The sequence below is a fragment of the Cibotium barometz genome, chromosome 1 (genome assembly GCF_041138505.1).
Source record: "Cibotium barometz isolate CiBa-2024 chromosome 1, ASM4113850v1, whole genome shotgun sequence".
NCBI lineage: Eukaryota > Viridiplantae > Streptophyta > Polypodiopsida > Cyatheales > Cibotiaceae > Cibotium > Cibotium barometz.
In genome coordinates this window covers 54,845,043-54,872,360 of record NC_141046.1, presented here as the reverse complement: position 1 = coordinate 54,872,360, position 27,318 = coordinate 54,845,043, and the positions used below count along the sequence as shown (strand labels likewise).

The following is a 27,318-nucleotide window of genomic DNA, read 5'->3' as shown; positions in this document are numbered from 1 at the left end:
TACTAGTGTGAACTAATTATTTGTATTTAAGTTCTTTTTGACAATAAGTGATATACAATCATTCCCTTGTAATAGTTTTCTTGTGAGCTCTGTTTCTTTCCTCTTCTTGCTTGGTTGTATGCTTTTAAATTCATGCTTGTTGATTCTTGAATAGGTTTGATTATAGACTTTCCTCTTCAATTAGCTTCTTCTTCCCCTACTTTGTGTGAGAATCTTCGTGAAGGTTTCTCTTCTTGCCTCCATCTAGGCATCCAAGGCTCTCCCTTCATGCTCTCCCTTCACCCTTTTGACAATAAGCATTCCAATTTCAACACTGGATTGAGGACGCGATAGACAAGCTAGCCCACCCACATGAGAATTTGCATTTACGACTCCAAGAAAAAAGCCGACGACACATGCACCAACAAGGCTAAGGTAAGCTCTTGACTTGAACAATAATGTTTTATGGTTCTTTGCATCTCCCTCGTACTTCTATCTTAAATGCACAAGAGAGACCACAAGCACAATTGCCCAAGCATCCTAGTTGAATAAGTTTGATTAATGAGCAAGTAGACAATTGAAAAAGGAACACATTGAAAAAGCTGGAGTAAACTAACGCGTTGATTGTCCTATGTCAACAGAAATTACATCACTCAACAAAGTGCAAGCCCACATCTGGACACCCAATCAAATCTCAGTGATGCCGTGTATTTGCCTAAATAATTTGTACTACGAAATATGAAGATGTCACCTACCATTAGTGTGGAATTGCAATTTCTCCACAAACAGAAGAGTTCCTTTTAAAAAAAATAAAAAAATCAACAGTTCTCCCCAAAAAAAACCACCCAAACAAAAAGATCACCATTTCAACTGCAAGCATAGTGGCTGTGGTAAAATCCCAAATTCACTAGACCATACTTAGAATAGTGGCCCAAATGATAGTAGAAGCCACAAGACAAAACTCATGAGAAACACGTTAGTGACACACAGCAAGAGGGGAATTTTCGCGTGTGAAACAAGATACTAAGACACCTTTTTTCTCCTCAGAATAGTGGGCCCTGTAAGACCGAGCCAAATGATAGTAGAAGCCACAAGAATAGTGGCCCATGTAAGACTTTGAAAGAGTAGTGACCCATGTAAGACTGAGCCAAATGATAGTAGAAGCCACAAGACAAAGCTCGTGAGAAACACGTTAATGACACACAGCAAGCGGGGGAATTTTGGTGTGTGAAAGAAGATACTAAGACAACTATGCCCCACCCTAAACACACCTTTTTTCTCCTCAGAATAGAGAGACCAAACACAGGTAGACAATCCTTCCCAATCTTTTTCGTTGATTTTTACAAGACAGAAGCACTTTGCCTCTGTATATACCCTTGGAAAAGAATAAGAGCTTGATTTCAGGTGATTGCATTGAGGTGTATGCAAGAGATGGTCCTGAATGTGTGTCAGGCAGCACTCCCCAAAAACAGCGAATACTGTGAATTCATCACTGATGGCTTCTCCCAAACTTTCTAGTACAATTGAAGGCAGAGTGGGTCTAAGCACAGAAGTACAGTACACTGAAATTTTTATACCTGAGAGAGACTAACCAGCTAAAGGAGGGCAATAGCTGCCGCTAATTCTGTGTATCTGGGGCAGCTTCATTTGCAAAGCCCCATTTATCTAAGGGGGAACCAAACCCTTCCTGCTCTAAGGGTTAGCCAGGTTCCAAGGGAACCAATCAGAGATGAGCTAGATCAATTATTGACAGTCCACCTGCACTAACAGCAACAAGATTTTCTGCCACGAAGACTCCAAGAGGTTTCTGATGGCACAACTGCGTTCTTTCTCATCTCGACCTTGACAATCCATGTGTAAATCTATGGATCTCAGAAGGGTACACAAACTGAGGGGTGTTATTAAAAGACACAGGTCTGATAGGTGTCATGCTCAACCCCTGAGAATCCTTAAACTGCCGGATAGTGAGGCCTCTAAGGGTTAGCCAGGTTCCAAGGGAACCAATCAGAGATGAGCTAGATCAATTATTGACAGTCCACCTGCACTAACAGCAACAAGATTTTCTGCCACGAAGACTCCAAGAGGTTTCTGATGGCACAACTGCGTTCTTTCTCATCTCGACCTTGACAATCCATGTGTAAATCTACGGATCTCAGTAGGGTACACAAACTGAGGGGTGTTATTGAAAGACACAGGTCTGATAGGTGTCATGCTCAACCCCTGAGAATCCTTAAACTGCGGGATAGTGAGGCCTCTAAGGGAATCATTTGGACCAGATGCCCCAAAAGGTCCTGTTGATACTGGAGGCACAGAGGTGAACCCTAAGGATAGTCTTGACGTTGAATAATGTGATAGCCTTGACCCAGCAGCCACAGCTGCATTTAGACCTGTGTAGTGGCCAGAGGAGGCAGATTGGATAGCCTGGATTGCTGCTATCTGAGAGCGCTCTGCAAACAGCCTTTGCCTAGATCTCTCTAGCAGATGGTGTTCCTTTTCAAGCACCGCATCAAGCTCTCTGAATAGTTTCAGCTTGGTCTCGACCTTCTTTGTCTGCAATCAAACAAACAAAAAAAAAAAGTCAACCTTTCCAAAAATGCCAGGAGCCCAGGAGCTCATCACATCAGCACTCCGGTTACCTGGCTGTCAATGACAAAGGCCGCCAACCGCAAGATTTCCCATTCCTCTTGATCTGCAAGAAACTTGGCTTTCACAGCGGCAGCAGCCAATGCTGTTGCAGCACCACTCTGAACTTTGACGAGAGAGGAGCTTTTTCGTAAGCTTGCTGTAGAGTCAGGGCATGTGTTTCCTGCAAAAGGGCAACCCCACTGAATAAATACCAACACGGGGGGAGGGATGGATTGTCATATACTGAAAAGATAATAAGAAAGGCTTGTTGGAGGGGTGCATTTCCAGGTATAAGGTAAACAAAAAAGTGGAAGACATTGGCCCAGCAGAGACTGGAAGTCCCATGTGTCCACAGGCATTTCCCTACCATCTCTCCTGTATTCAATGCTGCTTCTTCATGCCTACACTTGCTGCTCAAAATGGGAGAGTAATTACTGCTTCCAGTTGAATTCCCATCATGAGGCCAGACCCAAGCCACTTTTGACAACTTCGCAGAAAGTAAAAGCTAGATACTGCACAGGAACAACACTACTCAAACCTCTTATGGACAGTTTACAGGCCAAACAAGTTGCTGGACAACCCAAACACAGATGCAAGGCAGTGTGGCGAGTGGTCTGGCAGTTTTGGACCCATCTGGGCATGCCAACTGGAAGCAGGGTAGGACGGCCAGGTTAGACCACAAACAGGCAGGTTGGGCATCCTGAATCAGGTCATGGGCTGATCAAGCAGGCCAACCCCAGGAAGGGGGGCATCAAGTGCCCTACTTAAAGGAACTCCCCCTCCCCACTTTGTCGCCTCTCAAATCTGCAAGTGAAGCATCAGCAAGCAAACGTCCAAGCAAGCATCTGGCATCAAGAATTCAACACAGAGGCAGCCCAGACCAGCCAGAAACGAGCATTTGACTTCTGGAATCTACCTTAGCTCAGCAGGCAGCGTCCTCCTCCTGTTCAGGCCACACTCAGTTCAGCACAAGTCCACATTCTCAGGGCTATTCAAGTCCTCAGCTTTGTACTTACATCATATCCAATCTCTTGTATCTCTTCACTTCACAAGTTTAATACACCTTAAACACGTAAACTTCCACTAATGCACATAACAGTTGTAAATACTGAAGCGAAAAGCCAAGCTTGGCTTCATGGAGAACAAGAACAGCAGGAAGAGGACTAAGGAGTGCACCATCCAAAATAGGAGCCAAAGCAGAATCAAGCAAAAGGCATGCACATGCACAAAAGAAGAAGCAACCCATGTTTTGAGTAACAATTAAGCAGCAAGCTCAACCACGCAAAAGGTGAAGCATACTATGCAGGAGAGGACCCCAACACAGCAAGCACAAGTTTAAAGATTACCTTCATCAGCACATGTGTTCTTGTCTCCACCTACATCTAACACATTTTTGGTATCAGGCTGAGATTCCAACTGCACAGCCCCTTCCAATGCCCTGACATTTTCAACATGAGTACACAGAATCAACAATGCACATTAGCATATTGAGTACTATACATAATAGAAGGTATATATAAACATAGAAAGTGAGTATAACAAACCTATTATCTGTTGGTATACTAGATGTATCATTCCTTGGAGATTCGACTTCCAAATTGAAAGAGTTTTCATCTGCAAGCTGCAGAGCTGATGCTTGGTTGGCAAGCACCTTGAGCGCAGTCTGGGCAGAAGTTGCAGCAACATCTGGTACAACAAGAGCAGCAAGAAACGCTACCTGGAAATATATATCAATATCATCATTCACCAGAAAAAAGCAAGGAATGGTATCTTTAAAAGAAAAGCTGCAAAAGAGGCTGAAAAGGGAAGTTACTTTGCTAACATACCAATGCCATGACTGGATTGCCACACTCACTAAATGCAATGGACTTATCTGAGTCAACAAGCCCTGCTGCTTGGGCTGCAGCGATGATGGCATTTGTGGCACTGGAACCTTTATCTTCAAGGTCACCATCACCTAATGGCTCTACATAACTTGCATCTCCAGAAACCAAGGTGTCGTCATCTAGAACCTTCTGCTGTACGATGTCATTCGCTTGATTCTTTGAAGCTTCATCCTGGTCATCACCTTGATCAGCCAAGTTTAAGCTTTTACCACCACCAACGGGATCAGTTAAATGCTGCACATTGGAAGTGTTGTTCAACTCCATGACTTCAAGAAAAGGGTCCTCTATAGGGAGACGCATGAAGTGAAGAATACATTGGGTTTTGGTCTTGGTTCCCACATGCTCTGCTATCTCAGAGAAATTGTCTCCATACAGTTCCAGCGCTTCAAGAAGTAACAGAGTCTCTTGGTCTGACCAACCAGTACTATCATTAGCATCTGTAACTGCTTCCATAAGGATGAAGTCTGTGTTTGTGATTCCAAAGCTGAACTTTCCCTCGTTGTAACATTCTGGACACAAATCAAAATCTGCCTGCCAAATGGTAGATGACTCAAAATTCATACACGCACAGTGAATCAGACAGCCAAAAGAAACATCAAGAGCAGTCAGATAGCATTGAAGGTTTGATAAAAGCTAAAACACAAAAATTAAACGTAGTAATCATGGTAAAACAAGAGCTTCAATGGAAATCGGGATGCTGAAGGAGGTGAATCCCGGGATGTACAAGAAAGGGGATACCTTGCACTGCAAGCGGAGAGATGGACAATGATGAAGTGGAGGAGATGCTTCCTTTTATAGGCAGAAACCCTCCTCCTTTGTGACATATGTGATTGATCAAATTGTTGACCCATATGCAGGAAAATCATGGCTGTTGTGGAACTTTTGTGGCATCCCACGTCATTCAAAAAGAGAAAGTAGAAAGAAGAATACTCTACCACTAGGTTGTTAGCATTGTACTTGATATTTTAACACCCCCTCTCAAGTACATGCTTCCAAACTGCATAACCCAAGCTGCAATGTAAATGATGCATACTTCTGGGGGGCTCAGCAGAAGTCTCCACCACAGAAAATAAGAACAATTCTAGTGTGGGTGTGTCGCGGACACGACTCTCGAGAGGTGTTCCGAGCTAAGCCACTAACCAATCAATGTTTCAACTGTTACTCCACCGAGCACATCACAAAGGATTATTTGAAACATGAAGGAGTGGTTCAAGAAGGCGGCTTCTTCAAAACCAAAGGATGAGTGGAGGAGATACGTGTGCAAGCGTCTCAGCTCTTTTCGTATCTCAAGTTAGTTGCACATCAAGGATGCAGGATTGTGTCGGGCCACAGAAGCCTCTGTTTTGGGATCTCGCAAGACCGGGGTGTAATCCAAAGAACCAATACCGTGTATATGGAATGCATGCAGGAGCTAACCGCACCGTGGGGGCATTCCGCCAATGGTTCCCCTGGGCCACTATCACAAAAGGAGAAAGTTTCCAGCTAGGTATCCAAGGGAGTCTTTGTGACCATAATGGTGTTGGGTGGAAAGTCCTTAGCTTCAGTGGTGGTTGCACAGTACACAAGGAAGTATCTTCACTTCCTACTACAAAAGTCATCACTTCGTCCGGAGCTGTTGGATCAGGTGGTACTTGATCAAGAGATCCATCAAAAAAAAATCTTTGTGCACACGGCACAATTGTTAGAATTAAAATAGGCCAGAAGGCGATTTCTTAGATCTCAGGACAGTCCTTGGACTCAAGTTTTGGCGTTCATCTAAATACTGGACAGCTAAGGACAGTTGTGGTTTTAGTGGGGGTAATGATACACCTACCCACCTGACCAACCTGTTTACAGTGCTTTGAGTGGCCAGGACAGGCACTTACGGGCAGGCCATATGTAAACCAATTTATGGGAAAAGGGGATTTTCAGGTCATGAAGAGCTGGTTGACCAGCCCTACAGGTCAACCAGCCCCTCAGTTTCCTATCCATATGGTAGTTGGGATCATTGTCAAATCTCATGTGTAGACCCCATAAGCATAATGCACAGAGGTTGGCTGATTGGAGGAGCCAGAGTTGATCTCATGCACCCATGGAATTCTACTCCAAGGAGCCATTCTTAAAGAGCAGGAAAGTGGTCTGATTTGCAAAAATTCAAGCGATGGGCTGAGCACTAGCATCTAACAACAACATTTAGGCTGAGATCGGGAAGATTTGTATCATTTTGTACTTGAGAAACATTCAATTGTAACCTTTTCTTGTACATGAATATCATTAGGTTTAGGTCTACTTGTCGAGCATTTGGGCTAAGATCACGGAGATTTGTTAGAATATTATTTTGCAGTTTGGAAACATTCAATTGTAACCTTTTCTTGTACATAAATATACAGTAGGTTTAGGTTTACTTGTCGTGTGCTTGCGTTTTGTGTTCCATTGCTCTCTTCTCTCTCATAAACTCTTGCACATAGCTCAAGTACACTGTATAGCACATTTCTGCCCCCACTTTACGGTTGCCGGATTTGAATGAGCCATTCACTGTGCTTTGTGACGCTAGTGGAGGTGGCTTGGAGCAGCATTGCAAAGGCACGGGTACCTAGTTGCCTATAAGCGCCAGAAACTCCATGGTGCCAAGTTGTGGTGCTCCATGTATGACCAGGAGCTTCTAGCAATTTCACATGCCTTTCGCATGTGGTAGCACTATATGATTGGTGTTGAGTTTCAAATCCACAGACATCATCTATTACTCAAGTATTTACTTAAAGCAAGAGGCTCAAATAGCCGAGCATAGGTTCTTCTACCAATGCAACCTTGCCTTCAACATTGCTGGAGTGCAAGCCTATCAAAATTTCTACAATGCATTGGTAGCCGCAACGGAAACAGCAACTACAAAGTTGAATCCCGTCAACTCCGAATCCTTGAGAACCGTTCACTTGACAAATCAAGTGAATCAAATCCAAGGTGAGTTGGCGGATCGAAAGCATGTTGACATCGATATGGTTGCTCCATTGTCTCTAATGGATGGAGTGACATGATAAGTGACTTCTTTCTCGTGTAGTATCTTAAATTGCAAATCACAATCCATTGAAAGATAAGAACAAAGATTTGATTGTATAATGGCTTGTAATTCATGAGTCTCTTGACTCTTGACTCTTGACTAGGAATACATTTTTGTTATGAAATTGCAAAGATACCGACACATGATTAACATCTTGGTGTCTTGTTGTGCCAGCACAACATTACTACGTGTGGCGGATGCCTCACCTCCGATTTGTACAATATAGGAGAATGGATTTATGGGCACATTAGACAAACTATTGAGAAGATTGGACCACAACATGTGCTCCAAATCATCGCGGACAAACGGAGCAAATTGTGCCAAGATGGGAGAATTAGTGAAGACTCAAGAGAGATTACAAAACCATCGCGTGGACTCCTTGTGCTTCCCAATCCCTTGATTTCATGGAGGATGTAGCAAAGCTACCTTGGGTGGAGCCGGTTTTGGAGGTAGTCTGCGGATAATAAGGTTTATCACTGGCCAAGTCACTAGCTTTGACTCTTTTTAGAGGCATTTGTTGCTATGATCTTGTAAAGCTGGCAAAGACTCACTTTGGCTATCTCTTTCTCGTGCTTCAGAGGCATGTAGTATGTTTAGTACGTACTATGTACTATGTAGTTACATTGTGTAGTCTTGACTCTAACAAGTCGTATATACAAGTCACTATATATTTCAGGATGGTACAAACCAAAGACACCCTTCACCCACTTTGTAGCGAGGAGTGGGGCATGTGAGGTGGGAGTCGAAAGCCCTATGCTCAAGTCATTACTTATTGCATGTAATGACTTTGGGGATGAGGTGAGAGCATCAAGGAAGATGTTGCGTCCCTCTACTTTATATTTCAACTCTTTGTGTCATGTGCATGCCCGTACCATGGCATAAATCTAAGGATATTCAGCATATTTCCTGGTTTAGACAGCATATTTAATCAAATTTGAGTACAAAATCCAACTTGTAGAATCCTCCACCAACAGGATCCCTTGTAGTTTCACCCAGGACTTCCAAATGAGTGCTTAGCAAGCCTTACCCCATGTCTTCTTCATCAAGATCCCTTCTCAAAGCCTTAACCCTTGATCTTTGTCTTCATAATCATTCAAGCTAAGTGTTCGAGGACCTCGTACACACTCAAGGCTCAAGGCTCAAGGCTCAAGACTCGCTAGCCGGCACCTCTCATGGCGCCCTTGCTCTCTTGTAAGTCTACCTTAGATGTGTCCCATGATCCAAGTCCTTCCACTTGCTAGCCAAGGCACTTTTCATAACACCCTTGCTCTCTTCGTCTCATAGCTTTCACTTCACATAAGCCATACTCAATAGAGACCTTGACTTTGGAGGGATTGATAGAGCGATCTCACGGCTGGTGTGGGTGCCTTCAGTCGAGGTGTAGAAGGCGGTAGTGTCCTCAGAGGCGGTCTGATGTCCCGTAACAAAAAGGTGCTGCATGCGAGGGGGCAAAGGGTACTCGGTGAGCTTGTCCATAGGCCCGCTCCCATCCTGCTGGTCTAAGCCTGTCCGGTCTGGCCTGGGAGATGCCCCAGCGATGCGGCTTGCTCCATGCTGTGGAAAGCCGTCCGCCTGGCTGCTTCCACACACGCAGCCGTCACCAGCATGTGGCCTGTTCCACGACCACCAGCACCAGGCTGGTTCGCTGTTGTGCGCCCATCCCCTGCACCGCCTTCCAAAACCTGTGGCACACCTGCTTTGACTTGCTTTTTGGCGACTGCCGTGCAACCCCACCCGCGATGCCTTCTCTCAACCCTTGCGACTGGCTACTGTCGTGCACCCCCAGCCAACGCCTTGCTTTTTACCATGCTACCTCTCTCTTCTTGCCAGCGCCAACACCAAGGACATGGCCTTGTCTTGCCTACAGCGGTGCCTCGGTTGCTGTGTGCCAACGACCAGTGTTCGCTTGTGCTCTCTGGCGACCAGCTATCCAAGGAGAAGCAACTACACACCACCGTCAACTCCACCACCCTCCCCTTTTTAAGGAGGCGCCTCAGCCTGCTTTTCTCCAAAAACTAAAAGCAATAGCAAAAGCCCAAAAAAAAAACGCATCCTTTATTATTTTAAATCATCTAAGGTTTTAAAACCTTATAAACTTTAAATCCTTTTGTCCTCTTCACACTTGGGCTGGCCACACGGGGGTTTCTTTCTGATTCCAAGCTGAAACACAGGGTCGTAACATACCCCCCTCTTGAAAAATAGCAAGAGTCCTCGATTGCACTCAATGACGCAGTAAGGCATCTTATGAGCAAAAAGTCTCCATATGACAAAAACAATGGCCCTCAAGTGCATCTAGGTGACGAAACAATCATCTTGCACAATATGGCCACACCGTCACGTCAAAGTGACAAACAACTCTTGCTTGTTCCTTCAGAACCTGCAGCAAAAGTCTAAAACCAAGTGGAAACACGTAACCTGTGTTAGCCAAAAACAAAATCATGCATCATTCTACATATGACAAACATATGCATGCCACATATATGCATTCGCAAATAATATGCTCCTCAAGATGCTCTACCTACTCCAAAAGTAACAGTCTAAGGGCTGCTCGCAAGCCTTACGCCCATGGGCATCCCGCCGTAGGAGCCACGACTGATGGTACAACATGAGCATATGAAAGTACTCAATGCATCCAAACAATACATCCACTAAGTACTTTCCACATATGTCCCTCTTGATGCTTTACCCACTCTGCTTATGGCCATCCTGCAGGAGCCACACCCAGTGGTGCATCCATGAACATAATAAAGTACTTGATGTATCATACCAACATACATGCCTCACACGACACAATCCAAAGTATTACCCAATGTATTCTCAATGGTACCATGATCCAATGGCACCAGAATACAATAATACCTCAAAAAGTGTATGCATACATGCACAAATAGAGTTCAATCCATATATCCATGAACCAAACCAACTCTAGGACAGCTCGCCAAACTTATACCCTTCATAGAGTCTCGAAGTGTTAGCTCAGGTTGCCGCAGACTTTGAGCTCAACCAAACCATGCCATTCTTCCACAAATAGCATCATCTCAATATCCAATTGACCGATCCTGTGGTCAAGAACAGCCATAACCATATGACAAAGATCAATGTCCCAATCTTCCTCAATCATACCTTAGTTCCAAAGGCAAAAACCATCCATAGCTGCAGTTATAGTTCATGGTGTGGCCGACTGTGAACCATACCCAACTGTACCATCTCATGTGACTAGTACACAATATCATAGAAGTTCCATAAGCAGATGTACTGTCAGCCTCAGTACCTTCGGGTGAATAAAAACCGAGCATGTCTGTAACAAGGGAGTGGAGGTGCTACCCCCCTCTTGAGCATCAGGCAATGCTCCAGACCCAGTTCTGCTGAACCTGAATAAGCCGTAACAAGAGTCGGCTCCAACTCAAAGGCATCGAGATAAAGCTACAATACCTTAGGTGAATCTGCTAAGTCACCCTCCTTCGGTGAATAGTTCTTGAACTTCACAACATAGCGACAGCCTTGTACCTTTCTTTCCTTATGTGCCAGTATCTGCTCGGGAATAAGAACCTCATCAAGTTTCTCCGCTTCTGTCTGAGCCTCATCTGATACATCCACAGGCACCCAAAACCTGCTTGCACTCCACCCAAGTGGTAAGCACAAGTCCCTAATGAAGCATAGTAGATCACCATTGCTAAACATAGAAAGAAGCTGCCTTCCGAACCCATGAAGCCTCCGTGAAGATACCACCGGTGACAAAGTGTCGAAAGCCATAGCCTTCAACCTATCTCTTGCACCATAACACTTCAACTGCTTCTTGTTCCTGGCTGACTACTTCTGTCCTTGGTGTCTTTTCTCCTGAGCTTCATCTTTAGCTTTTTCTCTTCACCTCATATAGGCAAAGACATACAATCCTGCACTGTCTCCTGCACTTCCTTTTCACTTTCCACATGTTGAAGCTTTTGATGTGACAACCACGGGCTCACCTCCTTGAGAAAGTCGACGATATCCCGGCAATGGAACCATGAAACCGGCCTTCAGAAACTTGATGGGCGGTGAAACAAACACTCGCACACAAAACACTTCAACACCTTTGAGAACCTAGAAAAGGAGAACAAACAGGGGGAGCTAGAGTGCTCCTGCAAAAATTACACGGACACCGATTGGACCCAGATCACAGTGGCACCCCTTGCGGTATTTCTTTAATTTAATCAAATTTGAGTACAAAGTACAACTTGTAGAATCCTCCACCAACAGGATCCCTTGTAGTTTCACCCACGACTTCCAAATGAGTGCTTAGCAAGCCTTACCCCATGTCTTCTTCATTAAGAGCCCTTCTCAAAGCCTTAACCCTTAATCTTTGTCTTCATAAGCATTCAAGCTAAGTGTTCGAGGACCTTGTACACACTCAAGGGTCAAGACTCACTAGCCGGCATCTCTCATGGCGCCCTTGCTCTCTTGTAAGTCTACCTTAGATGTGTCCCATGATCCAAGTCCTTCCACTTGCTAGCCAAGGCACTTTTCATAACACCCTTGCTCTCTTCATTAGGAGAGCCTCACAGCTTTCACTTCACATAAGCCATACTCAATAGAGACCTTGACTTTGGAGGGATTGATAGTGTTGGGGTAAAGGCGTTATGCCCACCCTTATAGTGTGTACAAGCCCATAAGTTATAGTACATAGTACACTTAGTACTTTTAATGTACTAAGTGCACTATGTGTACTAGTGCAATATACATGTGTGATAGGGGAGTCACACACTTATGCCTCATGAGTTGACTTATCCCCACAACTCTCTCTCTCTCTCTCTCTCCCTTGCTTCTCTGTGTATGTCTCCCATGAATGAACTCTAAACCCTAATTCTGTTTCTCCCCATCAACTGGTATCAGAGCAGGTTATTTTTTCTAGGGTTTTGTCGCTGCAGAGAACAGGCGTGTGCTGCTTCAGAATTTGTCTCTGATCGCCTTTGTGCAGTGCTGGTTACTGGTCGACTGTGTGACCAGTCGTCGCAGGCGAAGGTGGAGAACATAGCGTAGAGCTATCAGGCGAAGTCGACTTCAGGCGTGTAGAAGGCGATAAGCTTGTTGCGCTTTGTGGCCACCAGCGGCTGCTGCTGTAGGCGGGTGGCGCTCATAGCGAATACTTCTACACACGCTAATCGTGTAGCGTGGCTGAGGCAACGAGCGAAGCGCCAGCGCTAGGCAACAGCAGCAAGTAGCCTACGCTGCCCAACAGGCCAGCCCAAGTTGTGTGTAGCGCCAGCGCTAGGCGAAGCTAGCCAAGCGATGGCGTAGAAGGCGAACCCAGGCGGACAGCCATTTTTTGCGTTTTTTTTTTCATACGAAGGCGTGTCAGGCGCCACCCGACTCGTCGACTGCAAGTGTAGGCGCCTGGTCGTATGTAACGCTGCTACTCGGTGAAGAGGCCAGAAGCGAACGCAAGAAGAGGGCTGCCCAGCAGCAGCCACGCTGCCCAGCAGAGGGCTGCCCAATCAGGCAGCACAGAGGGCTGCCCAGCCAACCTTCTGCACAAGGCTTGGCAAGACTCCCTTGTGTCCACCTGCACAGAAGCTTGACGAGCAACAGCATCAACAGCAAAATCACCCCCCCCCCTCCTGCAACAGAAATCAACCTGCAAATCAGAGAAATTCAGAATTTCATAGGTACTTGCCTTTAATTTTTTGCGAATTTCTTATCAATTAAATCAATTGAGCAGGTACAGGTGCCCAATTGCTCAATTTTTGAGCAAAATTGGCAAAATTGGGTGACATTGGTCACAATCAGGATAAATTTGCAGGAAATTGGTCAAATCAGGATCAATTTGCAAGAAATTGGATGTCGAAATTTGGGGCTTTTGATGTAATTGTGCAATTAAGCACTCATACATGCTGTATGATGTGAAAAATCGCACATTTGGGCAAAATTGCAGCAAATTGCAGTGCAAATCAAGGGGCTTTTGTGCCGATTGAGTTGATTTGCATGCAGGCAATCGCATTTGATGCTGTGGTTAATGTGCTGATGCCTTACAAGCACTCAATGTGCCTGTAAATCAAGGGGCTTTCATGTATTTGATGTATATGTGGCCAGGGGGAAGCATCGTGAACACTCTGAATGCCTTCATGTGCGTCAATGTACCGTGTATGATCAGAAATTGATCTTAAATCAAGGGGCTTTTCAAGTTTGTATGCTTGTTGAGCTTGGCAAAGCAGCAGGCGAGACTTTTATGCCTTGAATCCTCAAAAATCAGCTTGCAGTCAAGGGGCTTTTGCCCAATTTCTGTTCGGGACTGTTGTATGCAGTGTACAGGACTGTAAAAGTCTGATTTTCACTCATTTGGACAGCCAGGAGAGCAATTATTGCTATTGTACCTGCTGGTACAGATTTGGCACAGCTTTGTGCATGTTTTGGCATGGCTGTACACTGTTTTGAGTGACCAAAAGATTCAATTTCAGCTGCTGAAATTGCCGGTACAGGTTTGGTACATCATTGGTGAGCGCTTAGTACTGCTGTACAGTACTTTGGAAGGGCAAAATAGCACATTTAAGGTGCTGTCCAAAATCTGCAGCAACCAGATTTTGGTGTTTTCATCACATAAAGTGGGAGAAAAGTTGCAATCTTGCTTCCGCAGTGGGAGATAAACCTTGGGAGAACATTTGTGAGCACTTTGTGTGCTTTTGGTGCAGTGTTTGCACATTTGCAGGGAATCAGGCATTAAAGGTTGCATATCGCTATGGCAACCACAGGTGAGAGCTCTTCATTGCTTCACATCAAGAAGCTTGAAGGCTCGCAGAATTATGATATTTGGCAAACCCAGTGCTACAATGTGTTGCTCCAGAAAAAGCAGCACAAGCCTATCAAAGAAAGGTCAGACTCATTACTTTTCAGCATTCGTGAAGAGAAGACAGCTTGGGGAATGTGGCAGAGATTGCAGGACTTGTATGCCCAACAAAGTGCCTCAAGCAAAGTGTATTGGTTGAAGAAACTCATAGGCCTTCAGATGAAGGAAGGGGCTTCTATGACAGCCCATCTAAATGAGTTTAATGGAATTGTCAGCCAAGTTATAAATCAAAAGTTGGCAATGGACGATGAGTTCAAAGCCACTTTTCTGTTATGCACTTTGCCAGAGAGTTGGGACACATTCAGGACAGCCACTAGCAATTCGCATGCTATGCTGTCATATGCAGATGTTAAGGGTGCTCTTCTTCAAGAAGAGATGAACAGGAAGAACAACTCTGTTGGAAAGTCCAATGCAATGAATGCACGTGGGAGATCCCAACAAAGGGGAAAAAGCCAAGAAAGGGGAAGGAGCAAGTCTCGCTCCAAAAAGGATTTGGAATGCCATTATTGTGGCAAGAAGGGACACATTAAAAAGCAATGCTCCAAATGGAAAAATGATCAAAAAGAAAAGGGAAAAGGCAAAGACAAAGAGAAAGATGAAGCCAAAGATGTAAAGCCAAAGGGCAAAAGTGGAGTCAAGATTGAAGAAATCAATGTGTCACATGCAGGTGGCAGTGAGGATGAGGTCCTCTTTACTTCTTCACTTGATGCCCATTCACTTCTTACAGGTGGTCATGGTATGCACTCATGGATCATTGATTCAGGTGCCTCCTTTCATGTCACAGGTTGCAGAGACTTGTTTGTCAGGTATACTGCTGGCAATGAAGGAGTGGTTTATTTGGGTGATAACCATGCATGCAAAATTCTTGGCAGAGGTGATGTGAGGCTTGTATTTTCAGATGGCTCACAGCTTATGCTCCATGATGTCAGGCATGTGCCTGAGATCAAGAAGAATCTGCTTTCTACTGGACAGCTTGATGATGCTGATTATGTTACCACATTTGGTAGTGGAAAGTGGAAAATTAGTAAGGGCTCACTGGTTGTTGCCAGGGGCTCTAAGGTGGACACTCTTTACTTTATGCATGCAGGTGTTTGTCACCATGCTAATGTAAATGCAACCGAGCTGCCGGAAATTTCTATGTGGCATAGCCGGTTGGGACACATGAGTGTCAAAGGAATGGAGCAATTGTCTCGTTTGGGTTACTTGCCTTCTCTAAAGTTTTCAAGTTTTCAGTTTTGTGAGCATTGTATATATGGTAGGCAACTACAGTGCCCCCACAAGAAAGCTCTTGGACAAAAAGATGCTCAGTTAGAGCTTGTGCATACAGATGTATGTGAGATGCCTCAGCTTTCTTTGGGAGGGGCAAAATATTTTGTGTCTTTTATTGATGATGCCACACGCAAGGTGTGGGTCTATCCTCTTCGTTTGAAGAGTGATACATTCTCAGTGTTTCAGAAGTTTGTTGCTCTTGTTGAGAATCAAACTGGCAAAACACTGAAGGCTTTGCGTTCCGACAATGGTGGAGAGTATACGTCCAAACAGTTTCAGGACTTTTGTGATGCTAAAGGCATCAAGAGGGAGCTCTCTACTCCTTATGATCCTCCACAAAACGGGACAGCAGAGAGGATGAACAGGACCATACAGGAGAAGGTCCGTTCTATGTTGTCACATGCTGCATTACCTCATGGTTTTTGGGCTGAAGCTGTTATGACAGCCGTTCACCTTATAAATAGGTCACCGAACACGAGGCTTGGTGGGAAAATGCCAGAAGAAGTATGGACAGGGAAGCCTCCGTCATACAAGCACTTGAGAGTGTTTGGTTGCGTTGCGTACGTGCACATACGCAGGGAAATGCGCACCAAACTTGATCCTAAGTCTCACAAATGCATATTCCTAGGATATGGTGACAGAGGTGAAATGGGGTATAGACTTTGGGATCCCATGAATAGAAAGATCATACGCAGCAATGATGTCATTTTTGATGAAACATGCATGTATAAGAAGCCTGCAAGGCAACAGGAGCCTAGCAGAGTCATCTTTGATGATGATGGACATCATGGACAACAACAAAGGGCTGTAAATCAGCCATTACAGCAGGAAAACCAGCCCTTAAATGGTGCTGAAAATGGTCCAAATGGACAGCCAGAGATGGCAGAAGATATCCCTATGGATATACCACAGTTAGAGGAGATACCGGGCATGATATTTCAGCCTTATGGCATGGAACAGGAGCCACCAATGGGTGATATGCAGGCTGGACAGCAACCTGCAAATGATGGTCATTGGGTACGGAGGTCCACTAGACCCTCCAGAGCCCCTGACAGGTTTGTTCCAGGGGTTGACTACTTGATGCTCACTGACTGTGGGGAGCCCTCATGTTATAAAGAGGCTTTACAGAGGACAGACAAGGCTCTTTGGGAGCGTGCCATGAAGTCAGAGATGGATTCTCTGCACAAAAATGGAACTTGGAAGTTGGTGCCTTTGCCTGCAGGCAAGAAGGTTTTGCCATGCAAGTGGGTATACAGGCTCAAAGTTGCATCAGATGCTAAGCCAAGATACAAAGCCAGGTTAGTGGCTAAGGGCTTCAAGCAGGAATATGGTGTGGACTTTGATGAGATCTTCTCTCCAGTGGTCAAAATGACCTTAGAGCTGTGTTGGCTTTGGTTGCGCATGATGATCTGGACTTGATTCAGATGGATGTGAAGACTGCTTTTCTTCACGGTGATCTCCATGAGGAGATATATATGCAGCAGCCAGAGGGTTATGCAGTGAGTGGAAAGGAGAAGCTTGTATGCAAGCTGAAAAAGAGTCTTTATGGGCTCAAACAGGCACCAAGAGAATGGTATCATAAATTTGATACATTCATGAAATCACAGAAATTCAGGAGAAGTGACATAGATCACTGCTTGTACACCAAGAAAGCTTTGGATGGCAGTCTATTGATTCTCATCTTGTATGTTGATGATATGTTGATTGCCGGGAAATCTCGTAAAGAGATGGATGCCTTGAAGCAGAGGCTGCATCAAACCTTTGATATGAAGGATTTGGGTGATGCAAATCACATCTTGGGTATGCGGATACTTCGGGACAGAAATCAGCATGTGTTGTATTTGTCTCAGAAGGAATACATTGGCAAAGTCTTGCAGAGGTTCAATATGGACGGGGGGAAGAAAGCTAGTACTCCTTTGCCTCCATATGTGAAACTCAGTGCTATGGACAGCCCACAGTCGGATAGTGACAGGGCTGATATGGCCAAGATTCCGTATGCTTCAGCTTGTGGCAGTCTCATGTATGCCATGGTTGCTACTAGGCCGGACATTGCATTTGCAGTGGGAGTGGTTTCTAGATACATGGCCAACCCTAGCAAGAAGCATTGGGAAGCAGTGAAAGGTGTCATGAGATACCTGAAGGGCACACAAGATTTGTGCATTTGCTTTGGCAAACAGGATGCATTAGTGCATGGTTACACGGATTCGGATTATGCCGGTCATCCAGATAACCGGAAGTCTACTACCGGTTATGTATTTACATTCACAGGAGGTGCTGTGTCATGGATATCCAGGATGCAGAAGTGCACAGCCTTATCTACTACAGAGGCCGAGTATATTGCAGCCACAGAGGCTTGCAAGGAGGCATTATGGCTATCTCGGTTAGTGGTTGATTTGGGTTATACAGGGGATATTCCATTGTTGCATTGTGATAGTCAGAGTGCCATCCAGTTGGCAAAGAACCCTGTTTTTCATGCAAAGACGAAGCATGTGGATGTGAAATATCACTTCATCAGAGAGGTGATAGAGAACAAGCAAATTCAGCTTGTTAAGATTCACACGGATGACAACCCGGCTGATCTGTTGACAAAGAGTTTGCCTCCGGAGCGGTTTGCTCATTGCAGACACTTGATGGGCATTGGATGAGGCCATTTTCAGCCTTGATATGGCCTTGTATATTATCATGTACATGCTGATTTTTCTTTTCCTTTACTTAAGGGCACTTTGCCTTTAAGTGGGAGGTTGTTGGGGTAAAGGCGTTATGCCCACCCTTATAGTGTGTACAAGCCCATAAGTTATAGTACATAGTACACTTAGTACTTTTAATGTACTAAGTGCACTATGTGTACTAGTGCAATATACATGTGTGATAGGGGAGTCACACACTTATGCCTCATGAGTTGACTTATCCCCACAACTCTCTCTCTCTCTCTCTCTCTCCCTTGCTTCTCTGTGTATGTCTCCCATGAATGAACTCTAAACCCTAATTCCGTTTCTCCCCATCAGATAGCAATCTCATGACTGGTGTGGGTGCCTTCAGTCGAGGCGCAGAAGGCGGTAGTGTCCTCAGACAGGCTCAGAGGCGGTCTGATGTCCCGTAACAAAAAGGTGCTGCATGCGAGGGGGCGAAGGGTACCCAGTGAGCTTGTCCATAGGCCCGCCCTGGCTGGTTCCACACACGCAGCCGTCACGAGCATGTGGCCTACTCCACGACCACCAGCACCCGGCCGGTTCGCTGCTGTGTGCCCATCCCATGCACCGCCTTCCAAAACCTGTGGTACGCTTGCTTTGACTTGCTTTTTGGCGACTGGCTGCTGCCGTGCACCCCCACCCGCGATGCCTTCTCTCAGCCCTTGCGACTGGCTACTGTCGTGCACCCCCAGCCAACGCCTTGCTTTTTACCATGCTACCTCTCTCTTCTCGCGCCGGCGCCAACACCAAGGACATGGCCCTGTCTTGTCTACAGCGGTGCCTCAGTTGCTGTGTGCCAACGACCAGTGTTCGCTTGTGCTCTCTGGCAACCAGCTATCCAAGGAGCACACACCACCGTCAACTCCACCACCCTCCCCTTTTTAAGGAGGCCTCACCCTGCTTTTTTTCAAAAACTAAAAGCAATAGCAAAAGCCCAAAAAAAAACGCATCCTTTATTATTTTAAATCCTTTTGTCCTTTTCACACTTGGGTTGGCCACACATGGGTTTCTTTCTCGATTCCAAGCTGATGCCGTTCACACTATCCATCCCATGCCGGTGCCCACCTGCATACTGTCCAGAGGAAAACACAAGGTCGTAACACCTAATCCCTTCTCTCTCTCCCCTCCTCTCTATATAACTTTATCTCTTGGATTGCGGTTGAGTCCGTCACGACACACCCCACTGGGCTTACAATTAGCAAGGCTAGTTTATGGTCTTACAAGCAATCGACAACAGTATGGACAGCATCAAGGCCACACATGCGAATGAAATAGCATTTAATGCTGATTTCATCAAGTTGTGGACAATATTAATAGGCCGACAGCCCCTACATCTAGCCGACCTGCTCCCCCTAGTCATATATAAGCATTAGACATCATTTGTACAAATCATCTATTCCCTCTTTGGGGCTTAGATTATCAAGGTAGGTAGTAGAAGTGCATTAACCACCTTTTGGGCAGGCCAAAGGCCTCATGAAGTTGTAAAGTCATACATCTTTTTGTACCATAGTAAAATACTGAATACCTACAACCATCTCTCTCTCTTGATGACTGGAGGAACATCATTGTACTACTTGTTTGTCTCATAGGCCAATTTTGGCCTTTTGCAGACGTTAATATATCTTTCTTTCTTTCTTTCTTTCTCTCTACTCATTTCATTAAGCATCTACAGGTGTGTTCCATAATCAAGCTTAGGGCTGGATCACAGAATAAGGCTTCAGTGCATGCAACATTGGTCTCAAGGCTTCAGGCTGATTCTGAGATATTATTGCTGCCCATGTCACACCGATGAATCCATCGCACATGTCTTGATCTTTTGGTGGTGTGGTGACCAAGCAACATTATTTCAACATCAGGCTCAGCCACTAAGCACATTGTCCCAAGAAGGTGTACAGATCCATCAAGAGAATGCAGCCAAGCTGGAGGAAAACATTCTCTAGGAGTACGTACTCAAAACCAATACATCAGTTAGCTCTCAGATCAGTTCCAAAGGCCTAGCAACATGCATGATCAGTTCTGGCAGGTGCCCCACCGTTGTGTTAATGGAAAGGGATTGCAGGCATGGGGACAGCAATGGGACAGATGCTTGGTTCTTCATCAAGACTTGAGTGGAGTTCAAAAGTGGACGGTGTTCAATCAGAGTTTCAAAGTCCATCAAGTTAGTCAATAAGTCAAAGTCAATAGTCCAGGGGGGGCAGAAGGATGACAGAGTATCGACCGGAAGTTTCGAAGAGGAGATAGGATCTCTGGCTAGAGTGAGAGGGTCGCAATCATCTATTTTGTATCTCCCAAATTTGCAAGCATCACTCATCCATAACCTAAGTGCACACTGTGTGCCCTGGATGAAGCTACTTGTCATCTCATTATCTATGAAGAGGGTCCCTAGACTTATCCCAGCATGGACTGGTGTGATGACTCATTTGGTACCAGGGATATATCTGCGTGTAGGCCAGGAGCAACCTGAAAGAAGACATGACCAGAGCCCTAGGGTTTGGTGTAACTTCAATTAATGTACACATCAGATGAGTTGTATAATCTGCAAGAGAAGCCATGACCATTTTCAAACTTGAACTGAATAAATCACAGCTATCAGCTACACATCAGTTGTAACACAAGTCATTCTCTATAAGAAATCATGACATGAACATTCAAACACATCTTCATACGAGAAAAACACATGTTCATGAATCATGATTCATAGATGAAAAACCAGTCACTTTTAAAAATAAAAGAACTGAAAACCTAATACGTCAAGAAACCCACCAACATTCAAAACAAAGAGTTTAAAAAAAGCCTTCAAAGAAATGCGAGCTACGTTTCAGAAACGTTTCCCCAAGATCTTTCATGGAAGAAACGCGTTTCTTGGCAACTATGGCCATGAGACAAGAGCAGAGACAACTTCGGTCTCGTGGTGGGAGATAGATGGGCACCTAACGCCCTCCGTGTACTCTTCCCAAGAGTGCACAAGTGGTGCAGCTCAACGCATTTGGAGCATATGCACGGACATTCACACCAAGAAGAGGAACAAATAATATAACACATTTTTGGTGTTATATGTATTATAATTATGAATCTAAAATGGGTCAACTAACAACTTTAAATTTACAAATTTCAACCCTCTTCTTGTTTGTTGTAGGTTGAGCACGAGCCAACTAGATAAGTTGCTTTACATGAATGCAAACCTTTATTTGCTCGAGAAGCTTAAAGGCAATGATGTCGAGGGAGGAGGGGTTCTTCAACGGAAAGTCAAAGAGGTGGACAACGAGGCCATAGCAAAGCTTGAGAAGGTCTTACAACGGGAAGAAGCAACTGACCTCACCTTTATCCAGAGACACACAAATGAGGATATGGCATATGATTTCCTTCGAGAGAATGAGGCATGCTTCAAACGTGTGACTCATGCTCAGACACATGCCCTTACGGCTATGCAGAAGCCACATGAATTTAATTGTGATTTGTACTCATCTAGATAATCGTGTGGACACCTCCTCTAGTGCTCGGCGGATCCATATATACAAGTGCCGAGAGGCCCCTCAACGTGGCCGTGTGGCAGAGCTTCCTTCCTTATGCAGGAGATAATGCCACCACAATCATCAAATGAGAGAACTAGAGGCTTCTCATCCTAGACTGCAAATGATCAAGAACCTGAATTAGGTTGAAGGTACACCACGAGGGAGGCCAGTGAGTGCTGGTATGAACAAATCAGGGTTGAAAAGAGAGATACTCAGAGGCACCTATTATATAGGTCCTATAGAGCTGGTCGGCCAGGTCCTACAGGCCGACTAGCACATACGTCCATAAAAAAACTAAAAATGCTAAAAATACTCACAAAAATGGTGCAAAAAATAGCAGAAAAAATATGCAATGAAGGGCCCTATAAATGGGCAAGATACAAGCAGGGAGGGAGTCCATTTGGGGATGAACAATATTTCCAACACTTCCTCTTCACCGCCAGATGGGCGGACCAATGCCAACACGCTGAAGTAAGACCTCCAAAGAAGCTCGAGGGAGCGGTTTGGTGAAGGGGTCTGCAAGGTTGTACTTAGTAGAACAACACACCAAGCGAAGTTCGATCCAGTCTCGAACCAAATGATAGTGCACTTCGATATGTTTGGATCGACCACGAATCACCGGGTTCTATGCCAAAGCAATAGCACTCTCGGAGTCCGAGAAAATTGTGCCAGGAGAATCCTGTGCACAGTATAAATGTTCCAAAATCTAATGAATCTACAGAGCTTCAGTCGAAGAGAGAAGGTAGGACTTATACTCAGCCTCAGTAGATGATGTAGCAAAAGTCCTCTGTCTCTGAGACTTCCAATAAACCATTCCAGATCCAAGCAGAGAACAATATCCAAAAATAGATCACAGAATCAACACAACCAGCCCAATCAGCATCCATGAATCCCACCAAATCAAAACCACTAGAATAAGTGATACCATAACTTGATGTGCCATGAAGATACCAAAGAACCCACAAAGCAGTATGCTAGTGAGACCGTCGAGCCACAGAGGAGAACTGATCGAGAATACTCAAGGCATAAGAGATATCTAGATCAGTGTTGTTAAGGTAGAGCAATGAACCAACCAACTACCGGTACTCAATAGAATCAACCAAAGGAGAATCATCTTCCTTTCAAAGCTATGGAACAAGAGAGCGGAGTACAATGTATCAAACCATAAAGAGAAAGCAATTTGCGCACATACTTATCCTGAGAAATAAAAATGCAATCATCACGCTACCATACTTTAAGACCAAGAAAGTAATGAAGTAATCCAAGATCAATCATCTCAAACTGCTATGAAAGCTGAGACTGAACATGAGTAACCAACTGCGAAGCAGATCCTGTAAGGATGAGATCATCCACATATAGCACAATGATACAAATATCACCATCACAAAGAAAGACACAAAGGTTTGAATCTGGATAAGCTCTCTCAAAGCCAAGTGAAATCAAGAAGGCATCAATCTTCTGATACCAAGCACGAGGTGCCTATTTGAGACCATATAGAGCCTTCCGCAATAAATAAACATGACATGTGTGTCCTTGAATCTCAAATCCTGGAGGTTGCTCAACATATACCTCCTCCTCTAAATCTCCATTTAGAAAGGCAGATTTAACATCCATCTGAACAACATGCCATCCAAATGAGCAGCCAAGGCTAAAACAATCCAAATGGTAGTATGCCTGGCTATAGGTGCAAACGTCTCATCAAAGTCCTCACCAACTTTCTGAACATAACCACGAACAACTAGGCGACTTTTGTACTTATCCAAAGTACCATCAGAATGAAACTTCACTTTGAAAATCCATTTGACACCGATGACCTTCTGATATAACAGGTTGGATTTAACTCCCAAATTTTGTTCCGCTCGATAGAAGACATCTGTCACCAATTGGCCGATCGTGCGTTTCCGTCTCCACCACCTCAACAGCCGGCGACTCTGTTCCTCCATGCCTCTTCAGGCTACGCCATTTTTCCCCTTCAGACTAGCGGCTGAGCCACCCCATAGGCGGCTGTGCTCTGCATACTGGCGCCTCCACCACTTCAAAATTGTTGCGCCTCCTCCTCCCATCAGGCTGCGCTTCTGCAACCCCTTAGGCTGCTTCTGTTCTGCTGGCGACTGTACCCTCTACTTGTGGCTGCGCTGGTTATCTAGTGGGCTGCCCACTACACAGCAGGCGGCTGCCAGGTGTTACACCTCTCAACAAGGCGGCTGCTTCATCTCTGTCCAACAGGCTACGCCTGTCTACTGCAGGCGCCTCCATCTCCTCTCAACAAGGCGGCTGTGTGTTCATCTCCAACAACTGTGCTCCTACAGCTAGGCGGCCAGCGGCTGTGCTCTGCAAACAGGCGGCTACTTCTCCATCGCCAGCGGGCTATTCAACCTATCCATAGGCGGCTACGCCTCCTCTTCCTCCATAGCAGGCAGCTGTGTCCTGCACAGCAGGTGGCTGTTCTCCTTGGTAGGCGGTTGTGCCTCCTTTACATAGGCGGCATCTCCTTTCTTCAAGAGGTTATACTTTTCCCCAAGCAGCTACTCCTCTCGACATGCTGCTGCACCTTGGTGTCCCTCTCAAGTAACTGCACATAGACACCATGGGTATTGGTCTTCCATCTGCAATCTACAAGTAAGTGAATTTCAGATTTAAGTAAAGAACTTTGTGATAAATCTGATAAGGAAAATTCTCTCTACGGCAACACCCGTTCAATGCCGGGTAGTCCAAGCTCTTGGAGAACCACGGTCCAAAGGTGCTGAGATCGGGAGAGCCAGGCGTTAGTACGGGAGCGCCTGTTTGTGCGTGGTCCTGGAACACCAGTGGGGCGCTCTTCGCGGAGTCCAGTGAAGGCACAGGACCGTAGGGACTGGACCACTCAAGTGGTCGCTCTACTTCAAACGTCGACTTCGAACCTCTTGTTTTGGTACTGTATTCATTTGTACATGGACATCATCTGGTTCTTTGAACCCATGGAGCATTGTATTTGTTAAATACTCCCAATAATATATCATATATTGAGGGGGGGGGGGGGGGGGGTCGGCCCATTCCGGCCCCAGTGCTGGTGTCCATCTATTTCATTTCATTTCATTTCAAATTCCAGTTGTTATTAAGTTGTCCATTTCAAATTGTGATATTAAGTTGTGCTATTACACGTGTCGGTGTCCAACGGAGTCTATTCCCACTCGATAGGATCGGTTTCATTGGTATCAGAGCACGGTTGTTTCCCTCTTCCTAGTGGGGAAACGAATCTGTGTATTGGACACCCCGCTTCTAGCACACTTAACACAATGGACAGCCAAGGCAACCCTTTGGAAGTGCCTAATTCAAGGGGCCCCTCAAGTGCCTCGCGTGGTTCTGATGCTCTACGAGGGAGGCACAAGCCCCTTGAGAGGGTTAATGATAGTGATTCAAAGGGTCAACTGTCTCGAGGAAAGACAGTCATGCTAGAAGAAGAGCCTGATGCAATGAGGGCTGAATTGGAACATATGAGAAAGCTTTTGCATGCACAAGAGCAAGAGCTAAAATTTTTGCATGAAGATCCCCATGTGCAAAGTGCCATTGAAGCAAGGAAAGCCGATGCAATGGTAGATGTGACTTTTGAGTCCATGGCACGGGAAGTGGGCAAGAAGCCAAGGGAGTTGGCACTTGCCTACCTCCTCCGCAAAGGTGACATCAAAGAGGGGGACGACGGGGAGCTGAAATTCAGAAATCCACCTCGCTTGAAGCATGGAGATCCCGCATCTCAAAGGTTGAGATCTTTTACGCAAAAGGAAGAGGTGACAGTCACCTCTCGTCATGCATCCTCTCCCCAAGACACAAAGCCTGACAGGTCACGTGCACACTCTTCCAAGGTGTGATGTGGACATGCTTCTATCCATTGACCAGCTCAAAGGTCGAATGCATGGCCAGATTCATGTGTTTGTAAGGGCATTTGTGCCAATTCATTGTATCTGTTACGACCCTGTGTTTTTCCCTCTAGACAACAAGCACGTGGGCACGGGCACGGGATGGACAAGTGTGAACAAGCACGTGGGCACGTGGGCACGGGCACGGGATGGACAAGTGTGAACAAGCATCAGTTGGATATGAAAAGGAAACTAATATGTGTGGCCAGCCCAAGTGTGAAAGGGGACAAAAGGGACTTTAAAATTTATAAGGTTTTTAAACCTTTGATGATTTAAAAGTATTATTATTTAAGCATGTGTTTTTAATCTTTGCTTTTGGCGTTTTTGAGAAAAAGTAAATCGCCTCCTTATAAAGCGAAGGGTGGCGAGCTGAAGGAGGGCAGATCACCACGTGGTGGTCATCATTGAGCAGGCGTCGCAGTGTGGAGTCGGCGGCTGCTGCGCACAAGGGCTACAGCGCCAGGCGGGCTGCATCGGGCTGTGTATGGCTGTGGGCGCCAAGTGGGCTACTGTGCGCATGGGCTACAGGCAGTTGCAGCGCACATGGCTGCACGGCTGCTACGCATGGGCTACAAGGCGCAAGTGCTACGGATGGGCTTCGGGCAATCCAAACAGCACGCATGACTCTATCTCTCTCTTGGAAGGTGGTGAGCTGAAGGAGGCACCGAGGGGCTAACAGCCAAGGGGTCTCTCTCTCTCTCTCTTCGCAAGCAGGTTTTGTTTACGAGAATAGGATGCAGAGGATCAAGCTACATATGCACAGGATGATGTTCTTGGAAGAGATGTGTGTTGCTCTTCGTCTTGGACCTATGTGTATTCAGGGATTGCTTGACACGTCCTCTATCTTTCTCTCACTAGGTTTTGGCAACCGTGCTTGGATGGTTTATCTGTCATGGAAACAGGACATTGGTTTTCGAGAGGAAACAGGACTTTAGTATCGAGGAAACAGGCCTATGGTTTATGGATTCAGGTCTATGGTTTATCGGATACAAGTCTTTGGTTTCATATGGAGAGCATGTCTCTGATTCATGTGAGCAGGTTCTAGTTTTCTTGAGGTTACATGCAAGCTGTGACTATAGGAAGGACATGTGGTTTGGTACAGACCTACTGCTGTTTGGGAAAGGGTTGTGGGATCCATGATAGCAATGGAGAAGACCTTTTCAAGCAGGGAGGTGTCGTACAGGTGTGTCTTCTCTATGGAATGCTTTGCTGTAATAACGAGAGTTTTTATTTAGAAGTCCTGGGTGAAAGCTTCGAGGGATCCTATTGGTAGAGGATTCGACAAGTTATACTTTGTACTCAAATTTTGTTCAAGTAAAGAAATACCGCAAGGGGCGCCACTGCGTTTTGGGGCCAATCGGTGTCCTTGTACTTTTGCAAGAGCACTCTAGCTCCCCTTGTTTGTTTCCTTTTCCAGGTGCCCATGGGCGACGAAGTGTTTTGTGTGCGAGTGTTTGTTTCACCGCCCGTCACATTTCTGAAGGCCGGTTTCAGTATCCTTGTCCAAGCACCCAATAAGCAGCCAAGTGTGAACAATATTATTATTATGGTGTGAGCACCCTAGATTAGGGTTGGCCAACCAACTAGCCCAATAGTCACTATAAATAGAGAGC

At 45.4% G+C, this 27,318-nt stretch overlaps 1 protein-coding gene across 2 annotated transcripts in view; it reads right to left on the bottom strand.

Moving 5' to 3' along the window:
- Positions 1 to 1,119: 1,119 nt before the first annotated feature.
- Positions 1,120 to 27,318, bottom strand: part of LOC147642182 (SWI/SNF complex subunit SWI3C-like) — a 38,975-nt gene continuing 12,776 nt past the window's right edge. For both annotated transcript variants that reach the window (XM_086803456.1, XM_086803462.1), the window contains 5 exons: positions 4,431 to 5,021; positions 4,149 to 4,321; positions 3,951 to 4,042; positions 2,616 to 2,785; positions 1,120 to 2,529 (listed from right to left, as the gene is read on the bottom strand). In XM_086803456.1, coding sequence (XP_086659582.1) covers positions 2,092 to 2,529; positions 2,616 to 2,785; positions 3,951 to 4,042; positions 4,149 to 4,321; positions 4,431 to 5,021 — 1,464 coding nt within the window. In that variant the 3' untranslated portion in view covers positions 1,120 to 2,091. The remainder of the gene's footprint in view (positions 2,530 to 2,615; positions 2,786 to 3,950; positions 4,043 to 4,148; positions 4,322 to 4,430; positions 5,022 to 27,318) is intronic.